Genomic DNA, 16,532 nt, shown 5'->3' with positions numbered 1-16,532 from the left:
CTTGTGCTTTTAAGTCCTCTATTAGAGACAACATTACAGGAACAATAAAAGCTTTATAGTCCCAGGCTACAGATTAGACTCGATCTATGGGGAAAATGAAGTGAATGCAGGAATGCAAAGATCCCAGCGGCTTCCCTTGGGGTTCTATCAAAGAGACAGAGCTGATCAGGAAGAAAAAAAGGAAAATTCTGTTTCTTGCTATTGTTTAAAGATGGTGTGCCATTAAGAGGGTCACTAAATTTTCTGATCCGGCCATGAGACTGACCAGGAGAATCTGTTGAGACACATCTCAATGCTGTGTCGACATCAGCCACCCAGACTAACCATTCCAGTAAAGTCTGGAGGGGTCACCACTTCCTGTTTATAAACAAGGAAAAACTAGGACACTGTAACAATTCTTGTAGCACATTGTGCTGAAGACATTTACCAAGATACCCAAATCTCTTGGAAGTAAAACAGCCTCAAATATTTCCCAGCTATTCATTTCATTCCTCACAAGAGAATTTTAGGAAAGTTCAGCCAGTCAAATCAACCACCATAAATTAACCAAACTTCTACTATGTACTCAGCACCAAACCTGGAAAAGAGAGAGAGTTTTGCAAGCTATGGGTCTTCATGAAGATGGCGATCAAGGCTCTGACACTAACTCAGAAGGAAGCTCAGGACCCCAAAAGCGATGGCTCAGAAGTTCAGCATCCCTAGCAGCTCCACTGTAGGTCAGCCAGTTTGCTGCATTCCCCATTTTCTACAGCCCAACAAGCTGTTATCCAACAAACAGGTACATAATGGTGGCTTATGGACAACATGGAGCTAGACACATTATTTATTTATTTCAGCAAGAAAAAAAGAAGCAAAGCCCCTCCCCACTTCCAGCACCTGGCCTCCTATCAACCATTCCCTGTCCACAGTACAGGAGAAAAATCACAAAGTCAATCCCAATAAAAGGTGTTGTCTTTTCTTTCTCAATTTCTTTAACAATTTAAAGCATTATAATTCCTCGTCTGCCATCTATAACTGACCTTTTAACATAAAGTTTTATTTCATTTATTTATTTATTTATTTTTAAAGATTTTATTTATTTATTCATGAGAGACAGAGAGAGAAAGAGAGAAAGAGAGAAGCAGAGACACAGACAGGGGGAGAAGCAGGCTCTATGCAGGGAGCTAAATGTGGGACTTGATCCCGAGACTCCAGGATCAACGCCCTGGGCCAAAGGCAGGCACCAAACCACTGAGCCACCCAGGGATCCCCCAACGTAAAGTTTTAAATCAGATACCTTACAGGTATTTTTGTATGTTGAGTGACAGCCATTCTGTATCATTTGTCTCTTATTCTGATTTCTATACTCTCTTCCTTCATTTTCTCCCTTGCAATTAATGAACTGTATATTATTTTATGGAGTATCTTACATAGTGTTTTTCTAACTCTCCTAAGAAAATGAATTATTTGGTTAGGTAAGAAGAAAATGTAACAAAAAGTAAGATTATATATCAAAGGTTTAAAAAGGTTACAATTTTCATTTCCTCATTTAGAAGAACTCATTTCTACAACTTGTCACTTAGAAATTAAAGAGTATTAAAAAAAGAAGAAGAGGAACCAGGCATATTTTGCTTTTTAATTTCTTTGCATGAAAACTCCTTGACTTGTGAATGTCTACCTGCCTCTAATTCCCTAAAACAAGTAATCTCTAATAATAATACTACAAACATATGTGACCAGAGGAAGGGAGACCTAGAAGTCTCTCAATTATCCTTCAGTAACTTGGAAATGACAAATCAGTCCTGTATTTATGGAAATAAAGATTTTTGGTTGAATATGGACCAATCAATGTGAACTCCAACCAAATTCACATGGATACAAAGACACAGACATCTCCCTTCCAGAGAACAGCAGGAGACATGGACAGTGACCTAATTCGTGCCGGGATTGGGAAAAGCCACCAAATAGAATTAACTCTCCACTCACCTCTGCATAAAAGTGCACTGACTTACTGTCAGCCAGCTGCAGTTGAGATGTCAATTCCATGATCCTTGCCATGTAGTGATTTTTAATTAAGTCTTCACGAGATTCCACATCTGGAACCTAAACAGAGCACACATAACTAAGTAAATAAATGCCTGTGAAATGAAGCAGTTCTAGAATAGATGACCATTACCCTAGAAGAAGAAGAAGAAGAAAAGACATTTTGTACATTTTCATTTAAAATCTGATGGGGAATCAGTTTCCCAACCCCTTAAAGAAACTTGGAACAAACCAGATAAATGTATATTCCAACTTTCTCTTATTCAGCATCCTGTCCATGTCAGAATTAGGTTGTGACTTCAAAAGAAGAGAGCAGCAGCGAAGCACCGAGAGGCCCACTACCTCTGGGGCCATGTCCCTCTATCTGGCTTTGATAAGCCACAAACCCGGCTTTCAAAATCTCCATCCATCTGATGCCCCAGTCTTCCTCTAAGTGGAAAAAAGCAGGGGGCAAGGGAGCATTTACTGGAACCCCTAAAATCCAAGCATTCTTTTCCTCCCAAATTATCTTAAGACAGCTCTAATTCTCTTAAACACACTAACCAATTAAACTCTTTCTATAATAAACAGTTTATGGCCCTTGTCCCAAGCCAATGTTTCTTCTAGTCACTCTAGCAATGGTACACTACTGAATTTAGTTTAGAAATAGATACAGAAGTTTGAGATTACCTCAAGTAAAAGGCCAATAAGGAAATCAAGAGAATTTACCAACTTACTTGAACTATATTTACCAGCTTGCCACACTGAGTGGAAAGTTGAGTACCTTCAGTGTTCCTTCTATAGTTATTTATAAAGTTACATCTTATAATATTTCAAAATATTCAGGATTCACACACTTGAGGGCCAGAAAGAAGTAGCAAGCACAATGTCAGTCAAGGCCCGAGAAGTCCTGCTCCCCAGCCTGCCCACTGGGAGGGTTAACGCCTCCAGCCTCATGTGGAATGCCAGCAAGCTGATGGCCAAGCTCCCACCACACCTTGTCAAACTGCCAAGCCAAGCCAAGCCGTTCAACAAGGCAATTACAAAAACAGGCTATAATTTGTTGGTGACGGTTAAAATAGAACCAGAAAGAAAAGCAACATGGATCCATGGATGGAGAAGAAAAACACTGGCTGCACATTTGCAAGAAGTGTCAGAAAATAATTGGACAAAGCTGACTTTTGCAGGCCTTTGTGAACAAACACACAGCCAAATATTTACAAACAAATGTGACGCCAAATACACATTACATTACCTCATTGTCAGATGTCCTGGTTAAAATCCCAATCTAGAACAGAAGAGGAAAAAAAATCTTTGGAACAGACTGTTTTCACTTCAAATACAACAGCTGCAACCCTTGTAATGTTTTCTCTTTTCAGTTCACATCGTTTTTAAGTGCACTGGAAGAGCAGTTCTAGATCACCTGTATCATCTTTTTTTAAAAAATATTTTATTTATTTATTTATTCATGAGAGAGAGAGAGAGAGAGAGAGAAGCAGAGACACAGGCAGAGGGAGAAGCAGGCTCCATGCTGGGAGCCCGACGTGGACCTCGATCCCGGGACTCCAAGATTGCGCCCTGGGCCAAAGGCAGGCGCTAAACCGCTGAGCCACCCAGGGATCCCCTGTATCATCTTTTACTACAAGGAAGCAGTACCTACAGACAGCTAACTGTATTCACTATTTCCATCATGAGGCAGTAACGGATAATGATCACTATTTCCTCTATCAAAATGCTGTAGTCCTTTTCACTGAAACTCAACAAATTAATTGCCTGGGAGGGAGAGAACAGCTTTGACTCATCTTGTCATTTCTATGCCTATTTCCAAAGCAGTAGCCAAGGAGAGGTAAAGACAGTTTTATGGTGACCATAACAACTGAACATTACAAACAGAAAACACAAATAACACCCTGCTGAAAGTCTGAAAGGAGAAAGAAGAAATACACTTTTGATATAATGTTATGACCTTAGTAAGAATTAATTTCAGATTTAAATTAATGAAAAAGAAAATATAATTTCAGACACATTGAAGTACTGCCAAGTTTTTTAAAGCTTGCTTTTGTGGAGTAAGATTTCAAAACCAGATAGGCATGAATACTGATTTCAGGTTATTGTCCAAAGTGGAAAGGCACGTGCTTGGGCGCCATAACTTCAGGACACTCAGAAACTCAGTTTCAGTGGATTTTGATACTCTCACAGATGACATCCAATAAACAGTTTTCACGGATCCTACATCATCTCAAGAGTTATTACTCTGAACAGTGCTCGGTGTATCAACTGAGTGAATGCTAATGAATGTCATGCCCACCTAACTGTAAAAGGATCGTTTATAAGACTTTTTTTTTTTAATAGAACCATAATTTTCTATTCACTGAAGCAGAAGTAGCAATTAGTCTTTCTCTTTTAGTTAAAAACTGTTTATGGTAACACACCAATCATTTAATTTTATATATTCAAATATGACTACATTTGGCAAAAGAAATTCCGAGTGTGCATCTACTCTCATCCCAGGTTATGGTTTAAGAATGTGTGACAGCACAAGACCCACAAAGGAATGGTATTATATAAATGGAAGGAAAACTTAACGTACATAATTTCAACATTTTCTTCATATGATGCTAATGGGAGTGTAAACTGATACGCCCTTTTAGAAAACTTAGCAATAAAAGGCCAAGAAACCCAAAAACATATATGCCTTTTGACCTAGTAAGTTCTAACCCTGAAAATACATCCCAAAGTCATCATCTGAGATGCAGAAAAAGCCTTATGCATAAAAGATGCTATTTAATATAGTAAAAATTACAACCAATGTCCACCTATAGGTAAACTAAGGCATATTTTATGTAGAATACTATGCAATCAACAGCTAAGTTTATTCAGATTTCTAATAATAAGATAAATGTTTGTGTATCCACATTACTCTAAAAGATTTGAAATTTTATATAGCACAGTATCAACCACGCATGAAATTTTGCAGGAAAAATGTTAACGGTAGTTGCTTGGATATTCAAGGAGCATGTCAACTTTTCTCTTCCTTTACCCTTCTGTAGTTTTTAATTATCTACAAGGTACGTGTACTCCCTTTATACATAAAACATATATTTAAAATTCTATGAATGCTTTTTAATTCTAGCAAGAAGCAGAAATTTGAATTATTCTGTGGCTTTTTCTTTCTTGAGGTTACTGCCATCTTTTATTACAATAAATCAGCAGGTGGCTGAAAGCTCAAATTACACTATTAGGTACTTTAATGACAAATACTATGCATTCAATTACTGAAGTGCCATAGGGTTAGAAATAATCAGTTTCTATCTGATGTAACTTTTTCAGCCCCAAGGTGCTTGAATCAAACTAATCTTCTGGGGGATTGTAGGATGAGCTTCCTTAGCCAGTCAGTTAACTTTAAAATGGGCACAGATTTGGGGCACCTGGGTGGCTCAGTGGTTGAGAGTCTGCCTTCGGCTCAGCGCATGATCACATAGTCCTGGGGTCGAGTCTGGCATCGGGCTCCTGCAGGGAGCCTGCTTGTCACTCTACCAATGTCTCTGCCTCTCTCTCTCTGTCTCTCATGAATAAATAAAATCTTAAAAAAAAAAAAAAAAAAAAAAAAGGCACGGATTTGCTCCCAATACCCAAAGGAAGATGAGAGAAATGGAAGGTCACATAGCTGCATACTTAGTTCAGTGAAGTTCACTAGGGGTGGGGAAAAGGGAATAAAAGGCTAAAAAAGAGAAACATCAAGAAAGGCAGAAAACATCACTTTTTTTTTAAAGATTTTATTTATTTATTCATGAGAGACACAGAGAGAGAGAGAGAGAGGCAGAGACACAGGCAGAGGGAGAAGCAGGCTCCACAGAGGGAGCCGACGTGGGACTTTGATCCTTGGTCTCCAGGATCACGTCCTGGTCGGAAGGTGGCGCTAAATCGCTGAGCCACCCGGGCTGCCCCACCATCACTTTTTTATCCCAATGTTCTCTGAGGTTGTTTTTGCTAGGAATCCTCCATGTACAAGAGGGAAGGAGGGTTAACGTAGTTAAGATCCTTCTCCTGGCCTGAAATACTCTTCTCCTGCCTTGGACTCCTGTTCACTTTTGAAACCCATTCATTTTACCTCTCCTGTGTCATCCTCCCTGAGCCCTCCAGCAGCCTGCTCTGTGACCCCACAGCACGCCATATATGTCAACCCATGCTCGTGCTTCTTTAGATTGAAAGCAACAAAGACCAACTGTGAAAAATGAGGAGGCCAATCATGTCTTGGTTCTCTAATCCTGACCATGAGAGACAATGCCCAGGGGTTCACAGAGAATGTGGCACCTCAACTGTACCTGAAATCATAGGCAGAATTCTGAATTCAGCGAAGTCAAGGAGAAGGAAAAAGGAGCTGGAAGGCAAAAGCACATGAGTATATAGGTGATAGGGGTTATGGATGAACAGATAGGAAAAGAAACAGCTTAAACAAAGACAGGGAAGGATAAATCCAAAGAATGTTACCAGGGAAGAGCTCAGTGTGGCTTTGTACAAGGAAATGTGGAAGAGTGGGGACGGGGCGCGTGAGGTTTGTTTTTTTTTGTTGTTGTTGTTTTTAATTAAAAAAAAATTAAAAAAAAAAAAAAGGAAATGTGGAAGACAGGACTAGAAAGGTAATCTAGAAAAGGTATCCACATACCTTAAATGCCAAACAAATGAATGGATTATATTCTACAGATAACTAGAAACAAGGGAGTTCATAATCAGTTATATACTCTAGGAAAAGCACTTCGATAGCACCTTAGATGGTTGGTGGAGGGAAAGAGGCCCTTAAAAGATGCAAACAGATCAAGGCCATGTACACAGATGCAAACTGGACACACTGGACACACTGCTTAAAGTAACGGCAACTTCCAAACTGACCAAACACAAATATCATCATCATCACTCATGGCCCAACAGTGCTCAGCACTAACAGTTTCCCCTGTCCCTGGAAATCCCTCTCACTGACATACCTAAGAACCATGCTTGCCATTGAAGATGTTCAAAGACAGTTCTGAACTTTCAGCAATGGACATTACTGACTCAAATACACCAAGGCTGCCAACTCTCAGCACTTCAAGAAAGGCAAGCAGTAAACAAATGAGTTTATGTCAGCTGATCTGTTTTCTGACACTGATCAGAGCATGAGGCTTTGGTGGTTAAGGAGGGTATACCTTGGATTCCAGCCTAGTTCTGTCACTTACTAATAAGCATGTGACTTCAGCTGAGTTATCTCACCTCTCTGAACCCCAGTCTCATCTACAAAATAGAAATACGACAGTACCTACAAACTTAGAAGACTGCCTGAGTTAACATACTCGAGTCCTCAACATCAAGGCTGGCTCACGATCACTACAATCATTACTGTTGTAGGAGCACTCTTCCTGGTCTAGTCTGGTTCAACAGTTACTCCCTGGCCACCAGTGACTCTACTGCTAGCGCAAATGAAAGCCAAGGGAAGTAACAGATGTAGGGAAGCAGAGAGAGAGAGGGGAGAAAGAAATCAGACCAGACCAGAGCGAGAAAAGTCTGACCTGATCAATGAAACAGACTCTGAAGGGAAATCCAAAGATGGGTGGTGGCGGGCTTGTACTTTCCCCAGTGGTACCTGAAGAGACGTCAAAATTCTGCTAGGTGTGTTGAATGTGCCTCTAGGCAGTTAGTCAGCTTCCCCTAGCCAGAGGCAATATACAGGACTGGGACTCAGACCTGTGATCAAGGGGTCACTATAGGATCATCCTGTGAGCATGGTGCCCACACAAGTCAAAACCCTGAGAAATTCTACTTTTTTTTTTTTTTGCTTTTCTAAAAATTTAACTCTTTTTTTCTCCCCATATTTTATTAAGAAAAGTTTCAAACACACAGAAAGCTGGGGAAATGGTATATCCACCATCTACACTTAATAATTAACAGTTTATTTATCTGTACATGTATATTTTTTCTGAACAACCTGAAAGTAAATTGCATATACTATGATACCATACCTAAGTACTTTGACATTTATCTCCCCAAATTAAGATACTCTCCTAAATAATCATAATACCAGTATCACATCTAGGAAAACTAATAATAAACTGAGTTCCTGACACTGTTAAGATGCAATAGGGTCTACATACATCTCGAAAATAAAAGCTGGTTTGTATGTTTCACTATCAGGGATGCCCTGAATGAGAAGGACCATGACTTGCTCTTCCACTGTATCAACAAGCTATGAGGAGGATAAAGTCAAGTGCCTTAGGACCTGTCCTAAGGTGCTTTCAATAAGCACCATGGCTCCCCTCAAGATCTTCAAGAAAGGCTTGTAAAATGTACCTAACAATGCATATTTCTGATTATAAGGGTTTTTTTTCCTTCTGATTTCTTCTTTCTTGGATTTTCTTTTCCTTTTTTTTATTTTTTTCACTGTGGGTAGAATATTATAATCAGGAAACTTTTCTTAAAGTAACTTTGAAGTTACTTGAAGTAATTAACAGCTCCAGTATTGATGTTTCTTCACCTTCTAAATCACTGCAGTTAGGGGCACCTGGGTAGCTCAGTTGGTTAAGCATCTGCCTTCGGCTTGGGTCATGATCCCAGGGTCCTGGGATCGAGCCCCACATTGGGCTCCCTGCTCTGTGGGGAGCCTGCTACTCCCTCTCTCTCTGTTGTTCCCCCTGCTTGTGTGCTCTCTCACACATACACTCTCTCCAATAAATAAATAAAAATCTTCTTTAAAAAATCGCTGCAGTTAGATATAAGGCAAGAAACAGAAGGTTCTAAGATAACCTACCAACATGACTATCTTATGGAATGTAACTAAACTGATAGGTTTCTGTATTATATATATGTTGTAAAGCTTTATACTGTCTAGGAACCATATTTAACTGTTTTTTTTTAAAGATTTTATTTATTTATTCATAGAGATGCAGAGAGAGAGAGGAAGAGACACAGGCAGAGGGAGAAGCAGGCTCCATGCAGAGAGCCTGACGTGGGACTCGATCCAGGGTCTCCAGGATCACGCCCCGGGCTGTAGGAGGCGCTAAACCGCTGCGCCACCGGGGCTGCCCTTTAACTGGTTTAAAATGGTATTTGTGGCCATTCTATGAAAAGGCAGACATTCAAGCCCTTGGTCAGAAATATAATCCCATATTACAAATGTTTCTATGGAAAAACAGGATCATCTTCATTTTAACTTCCTAGATCTTTTCCAGGGATACAGTCCTCACCATGGGAAAGTCTCATGCAAAATCAAAGGAAATATAATGGAATAGCTCTTTGAAGGAGGCATCCTACTTACCACTTGCTTTTTCTAGAACATGTGGATTATACCTGTTTTATTCTGACACTTACTTGTTTATTTATTTAAGGGTTGGATGGTGAAGGGCAAAGGGAGAGAGAGAGAATTGTAAGCAGGCTCCATGTTCAGCACAGAACCCGCCTGGGGCTTGATCTCATATCCCTGAGATCATGACCTGAGCAGAAATCAAAAGTTGGATGCTTGGGGATCCCTGGGTGGCGCAGTGGTTTGGCGCCTGCCTTTGGCCCAGGGCGCGATCCTGGAGACCCGGGATCGAATCCCACGTCGGGCTCCCTGCATGGAGCCTGCTTCTCCCTCTGCCTGTGTCTCTGCCTCTCTCTCTCTCTGTGACTATCGTGAATAAATAAATAAAATCTTTAAAAAAAAAAAAAAAAAAAAAAAAAAAGTTGGATGCTTAACTGATTGAGCCACCCAGGGACCCCCACTGACATGTAACTTAGATGGTAACACCAAACACTAGGTTAAGTCCTTACCAATTAGCATTTTAAAAAAAGAAGAAGAAAACACTTACCAGACTGGTGCTATGAGCAGGCTCCAGTGCAGCCCTAGCCGAGGTTTCTTCCTGGCCCGTCGCATTCGCCCCAGTGGGATTTTCCTGGGCCAGCCCGAGACCCTGCCCACTGCTCGTACTCCTCAGCTTATCTGCGAATCGCTGGTTTTCTTTCTCTAGCTTGATTTTGGCTAACTGTGCTTCCAACATCCAATGTTCTTTCTCTTGCTCCAGTTTAGAGATCTTTTCCAAACTCTGCTGAACCTTGAAAAGCAACAAGAGTTCTACACTTTAGATGATGATGCAGAAAAAAACCTAGTGGCTCAAGAAAGGCTTCACAGAACATCAACCCCAACTACTTCCCAGAGGTGAAAACAAAAAGCCTGATTGTTAAACAGGGCAAAGGAAATACTGAACAAAACACAAGAGGCACAACTGGAAACTGAGGAAGTGAAGAATAAAATTAAAAATCTCTATTCATCCAAAGATATCAAGAGAGTGGAAAGGAAAGCCACAAAATGGAAGGCATCTGCAAAGCATGTATCCAACAGAGGACTCATATCTCAAATATATCAAAAACTCCTACAAATTAGTAAGAAAAAGACAGCCCAAAAGAAAAATAGAGGGGGGAGGGGATCCCTGGGTGGCACAGCGGTTTACGCCTGCCTTTGGCCTAGGGCGCGATCCTGGAGACCCGGGATCGAATCCCACGTCGGGCTCCCGGTGCATGGAGCCTGCTTCTCCCTCTGCCTGTGTCTCTGCCTCTCTCTCTCTCTCTCTCTGTGTGACTATCATAAATGAATGAATGAATGAATGAATGAATGAATGAATGAAAGAAAAAAGAAAGAAAGAAAGAAAGAAAGAAAGAAAGAAAGAAAGAAAGAAAGAAAGAAAGAAAGAAAGAAAGAAAAAAATAGAGGGGGGGAAAACACAAGGACACCGAACAAGACTAAAAACATAAAAAAGAAGGTATTCAAGGTCACTATCAAGAAAAGGCAATTTAAAACCACCCACATGACTAAAATTAAAAAGGCAGAAAATACAAAGGTGAGCATGCTTGTGGAGCAACTGGAACTACCATATAGTGCTAGGAGGACTGGAATTTGGGACAAACACTTCGAAAAACTATTAGGCTAGATTTTTAAAGCTGACAACATCATATCCTATGACCCAGCAATTCTGCTTCCAGGTGTACACTCAACAGAGGATGCACGTTTACCAGAAGACATGGGTAAGGACACTCACAGTAGCATTATGATAGCCAAACACCTGAAACCACTCAAATACAGTCAGTAAAAGAGAATAATGCATATTCACACAGTAGAATACTAAACAACAATGAAAATGGACAGACTACATTCACATATAACAGATGAATATCACAAATATGTTAAACGAAAGAAACCAGACCTGAATATATATATTATTATATATAATAATATATAACCAGGTTATATATTATTATAACCTCATTTAATGAAAATTCTGTTTACTGAACTTTTCACTAATCTACTATATTAGAACACAGGATGATAGCTCTCTTTGGGGGCAAGGAGAGTAATACCTGGAAAAAGGCATGAGGAAGGCTTCCAGTAATTTTTTTAAAGGTATACCTTACAAAAAGAAATGTTCTTTTTTAAAAATTTTATCTAGGTGCTCATTACATCAGTATGTTTATTTGTGAAAATTCATTGGGATATACAGTTGACCCTTGAACAACCCAGGTCTGAACTACATGGATCCACTTACACAAGGCTTTTTTTCAATAAACACAGTACACTACTACAAATGTATTTTCTCTTTCTGACGATTTTCTTAGTAACATCTTTTCTCTAGCTTACTTTATTGTAAGAATGCAGTATATAATACACATAATATACAAAATATGTGTTAATCAGCTGTTTATGTTATTAGTAAAGCTTCCAGTCAACAGAAGGCTATTAGTAGTTAAGTTTTGGAGGAGTCAAAAGTTAGGGGGGGTGGTCAATGCCCCTAACCCTCATGTTGTTCAAGAGTCAACCATACATTAATTATTTGTACACTTTTCTTAAGTACGTTACATTCCCTTCAGTAAGAAGTTTAAAAAACTAATTCTCAGGACAAATAAAAGCTTGAAATTACATGAAAATTAAAGTAATCTTATAGTAAATTCCAATGCTCTACCAACTATCATGGTTGAGCAATTACTATGCAGCAGATGCTGTTCATGGTACTTTCCTGCCATTATCCCACTGAAGCCTCACAATCCTTCAATTCTCATTTCTCAAAGAGCAGAACTAAAGCCCCCAGCAGCTGAACCACCTGCTAAGCTAGCAAATGGCAGAGCAAGGATTTGGGACCCCATCTGTCTGGCTCACAACTCTGATTCTTTTCACTGTATCACACTGCCTCCCATTGGCTCAATTAATCCCTACACGACCCTGAAAGGCAGATATTATTCTCACTTCAGAGAGGCAGGAAGTAACACCTAGAGTGCTTCTCAGACTAGCCTGCAGCTGGTCAATGGCAGAGTGGGAAAAGCAACAGCTCTGCAGCCACAGTTCTCCCACTTCCCAGCTACTCTGGGTAAAAGCTGCTTACTTTCTTTGAGTCTTACTTTCCTTACATAAAATAAGAAGATTGAAAATCAATTTTTAAAGTATTCTACATTTTATCGTTTATCGCAGGATTTTTGTTTCTCAGGAATTACTCTCTGAATTAAATTTTTAGTTCCAACTTCATAGCATATTAATGTTGAAAAGATAAGTGATATAGGCCAGCACAGACAAAATAAAAGTCTTGGGTGAACTTATTTGCACTCTCTTTGAAGATAAATACTTCAAAAACTTAAGAGCAAGCCTGCTGTTGAAGTAAGTCTCTGATAAAAGCTAAACCAGGTCCAGAGTGCACCAACTTCTGGAAAAGTTAATCCCCCTCACCTCCACCTAGCCCCCAAATTCAATTGACCAACTAAGTGAATATTAGAAATTTTTCATTATTGCTCATTTAAAAAATTAAGATAACTCATTGAGTCTCTAACTCCTATTTTTTTTTTTTGCCTTATTTCCATTTAAATCTAATGCGTAGCAAAAAAAAAAAAGAACTACTGCATCTCAGGTGTGTTAATATCACTTTGGTGGCAATTACAATACCAACTGAATCAAAATGACTTATTTAGAGTATCAACAAATGTTCTTGAATGAATTATGCTCATGGTGCTTTTCACTACGTGTTAAACAATTAATTTTACATGTTTACTTATATTGCCTTTTAAATGGTTCTATCTGTGTTAAAAGGCTTCTCCAGGGGATTTAACATCTATGCTCAATTAACAAGTGGCATGATTTATCAGGTGCCATACCTGTTGTGCAAGGCCTTCTCGACTTTCAGTAGAGCTAAGAAGGACCCGGCGGTTTGCCAGTGCTTCTTCGTAAGGCACAGACTCCAAGAGCGGCTATGGAAAAAGCATCATAAGAGTTAAAGAGAGCATAGCATTCCCTGATCTTATCTACATGAATAAGAATGCTAAATGGGGTTCAATCATAAACTCAGATACACGCCAACATATACTGCTTCCTTTACTAATGTGACAAGGAACTTTTTTTAAAGAAAAATAATAAAGAGGGACTTGTCATTCCACTTATAATCTACACTAACTAAAACCATATGCACTTGAACCGAATACCAGATGATTTCACTTCTACGTGAAATCTAAAACACAAAACAAATTAAAAAAAAAAATAGAAACAGACTCAGATACAGAGAACAATCAGATGGTTGTCAGGTGGGAGGGGAGTGGGAACATGGGCAAAACAGGGAAAGGGGATTAAAAGGTACAAACTTCCTGTTATAAAATAAATAAGACATGGGATACAAATGTACAGCATAAAGGATATAAGTAGTAACTTTGTTTTTTTTTAAATTTTTTTATTTTTATTTATTTATGATAGTCAGAGAGAGAGAGAGAGAGAGAGAGAGAGGCAGAAACATAGGCAGAGGGAGAAGCAGGCTCCATGCAACGGGAGCCCGACGTGGGATTCAATCCCGGGTCTCCAGGATCGCGCCCTGGGCCAAAGGCAGGCGCTAAACCGCTGCGCCACCCAGGGATCCCGAGTAACTTTGTATGGTAACAAATGGTTGCTAGACTTATCTTAGTGATCACTTTGTGATATATATAAATGTTGAGTCATTATGTGGTACACCTTAAACTATATGATACTGTATGTCACTTATATCTCAATTTAAAAAATAAAAAAGCAGATTACCAAGAGATGGGGCAGAGAAGCAGGAGTAAAGATTACTATGAGGCATTGTCTTGTCCATGATTTCAAAGGTGTAGACAATGTCAAAACCTATCAAATTGTAAGCTTCAAATATATGCAATTTTGGGGCACCTGGGTGACTCAGAGATGAGTGTCTGCCTTCGGCTCAGGGTATGATCCCGGGGTCCTGGGATGGAGTCCCGTATCAGGCTCCCCACAGGGAGCCTGCTTCTCTCTCTATGTCTCTGCCTCTCTCTGTGTGTCTCTCATGAATAAATAAATAAAATCTTTAAAAATACACATATATGCAGTTTTTGTATGCCAATTAAATCCCCAATAAAACTTTCCAAAACAAACAAAAATAGATAAAAGAGGAGGACAGAAAATCTAGAAACACACAAAAGCACAGACAAAAAGATGTTACGTGATAAATGGTGCATTTTTTTAATCAGTGGAGAAAGAACAGACTGGATAAACACTGTAAGGACAACCAGTTAATAATTTAGAAAAATATCTACTTAGATCCCCTTTTCACACCCATATCAGAATGAATCTAAGATGGATTAAAGACTTGAACTTAAAAATTTAGACCATGAAAATAATGGAAGAAAATGTAGGTGAGGGCAGCGCGGGTGGCTCAGTGGTTTGGCGCTGCCTTTGGCCCGGGGCATGACCCTGGGGTCTGGGATCGAGTCCCACATGGGGCTCCCTCCATGGAGCCTGCTTCTCCCTCTGCCTGTGTCTCTGCCTCTCTCTCTCTCTCTCTCAAGAATAAATAAATAAAATCTTAAAAAAAAAAAAAAGAAAATGTAGGTGAACATTTCTAGAGTCTTGAAAAGTATCCCTGGCTGAGAATCACCACCATAAAGAAAAAGACTGTAATGATATAAGAATTAAAACTTAATATTTTGAAAAAATACTACAGCAAACTAGGGGAAATACTTGACATAGTACATAGTACACAGACACAGTACTGACATCTTTTACTATAAAAAATTAAAAATTAAATAAAATTCTTAGTATACTAGGGAGCTCTTTCAACCCTAATTAGGAACATTTTTCTAAAAATAGGTTAACAATGAACAGAGAACTGACAGAATGAATATAAACAATAACTTTACAAAAGGACATTCCACTTCAATAAGCAAAGAAATGCAAATTAAAATAACAATAAAAAACCTCTTGTCTCTGAGATAGATAATTATTAAGTTCATGGGTTAAATGTATACTTCTACTGCTGATAAACTACAAATAGGTAACCTTCTGAAGTGTAGTCTGGGAAAAATGTGCCAAAATTTGGAAGATTTACAGACTTTGAAGCAATTCCATTTTGGGAAATTAATCTTAAAGACATAATTAATTAGACAAATATAGGGATATGGGTAGCCCTATACATTGTTAAGAGTATAAAACTGTACAGCTACTCTTAAGGACAATTTACAATAAACATGAAAGTTTTAAATGTGCAAACCACACAATCCATAATATTCTACTGCTCAATATTCCATACAAGTGCCTGAGGTATTTATAAAGTTATTCACTGCAGTATTATCATAATAGTAAAAAACTGCAATGAACTAAATGCCCACCAATAGGGAATACCTAAATGAGCCACAGAACATCCATATTATAGAATAGCCACCATAGGTTAATGACACAGATCTCTAAAACATTTTTTCTTTTTTTAAAAAAATATATTTGACAATGTTACTTTAGTTTCAGGTGTACAACATAGTGATTCTGCAATTCTATACATCTAAAACATTTTAAGTTTTTTTAAGTTGTTTTTTTTTTTTTAGTTCTCTCTACACACAAAGTAGGGCTCAAACTCAGGACCCTGAGATCAAGAGTTAAATGTTCTCACTGAGCCAGCCAAGCATCCCTAAAACGTTTTAAATGAAAAAAATCAAGTTGCACAATGAAACGTAGATTTTAGGTTAAAAAAAGAAAGAAAGAAAACTCTATTTATTGTATATTGTCTGGAAGTTTAGATAAATGCTCCAAGAGTTTGGAGGATTATATGCCAAATTGAGTACTATAGTCACCTCTGAAGAGAAAGTGGAATTAGGGACTGAATTTTAGTTGTAATGCTCTAATGTAATGTAAGAAGGGGTTTATGCATTATATATAACTAACTGTTTTAAAAAATTAGGGAAAAAGGTAATAACAAAGGCACAAAAAGTTGCATGTGCAAGAATATCTTCTGTAGTGCTGCATATAATAGTGAAAAACAGAAAACAACCTAAATATCCACAAGCAATGGATTGGTTAATTAAATTATCACACAATTTACAGAATGAAATACTGTAACAATTATTTATAGACCTATATTATTTGATACATAAAAATCACAATTTTTATATCCATGATTCACTAAGAGGAAAAAACCAGATTCTGAAATAGTATACATATTCAGATACACCGCTTTTCATGGCAAATACATGTGTGTATTTCCTTGTGTGTGCAAACATGCACCAAAAGGTTTTTGGATATA

At 38.5% G+C, this 16,532-nt stretch overlaps 1 protein-coding gene across 1 annotated transcript in view; it reads right to left on the bottom strand.

Moving 5' to 3' along the window:
- The window catches only part of PPP1R21 (protein phosphatase 1 regulatory subunit 21), a 65,376-nt gene that overhangs the window by 4,848 nt on the left and 43,996 nt on the right, over positions 1–16,532 (bottom strand). Inside the window, exons 16-19 of the mRNA XM_077915322.1 lie at positions 13,138–13,230; positions 9,819–10,061; positions 3,257–3,289; positions 1,966–2,082 (exon numbers count right to left, since the gene is read on the bottom strand). Coding sequence (XP_077771448.1) covers positions 1,966–2,082; positions 3,257–3,289; positions 9,819–10,061; positions 13,138–13,230 — 486 coding nt within the window. The remainder of the gene's footprint in view (positions 1–1,965; positions 2,083–3,256; positions 3,290–9,818; positions 10,062–13,137; positions 13,231–16,532) is intronic.

The sequence above is a fragment of the Canis aureus genome, chromosome 11 (assembly GCF_053574225.1).
Source record: "Canis aureus isolate CA01 chromosome 11, VMU_Caureus_v.1.0, whole genome shotgun sequence".
Lineage (NCBI taxonomy): Eukaryota > Metazoa > Chordata > Mammalia > Carnivora > Canidae > Canis > Canis aureus.
Note: the sequence above shows the minus strand (reverse complement) of the source record. Positions and strands in the feature narration are given on the sequence as shown.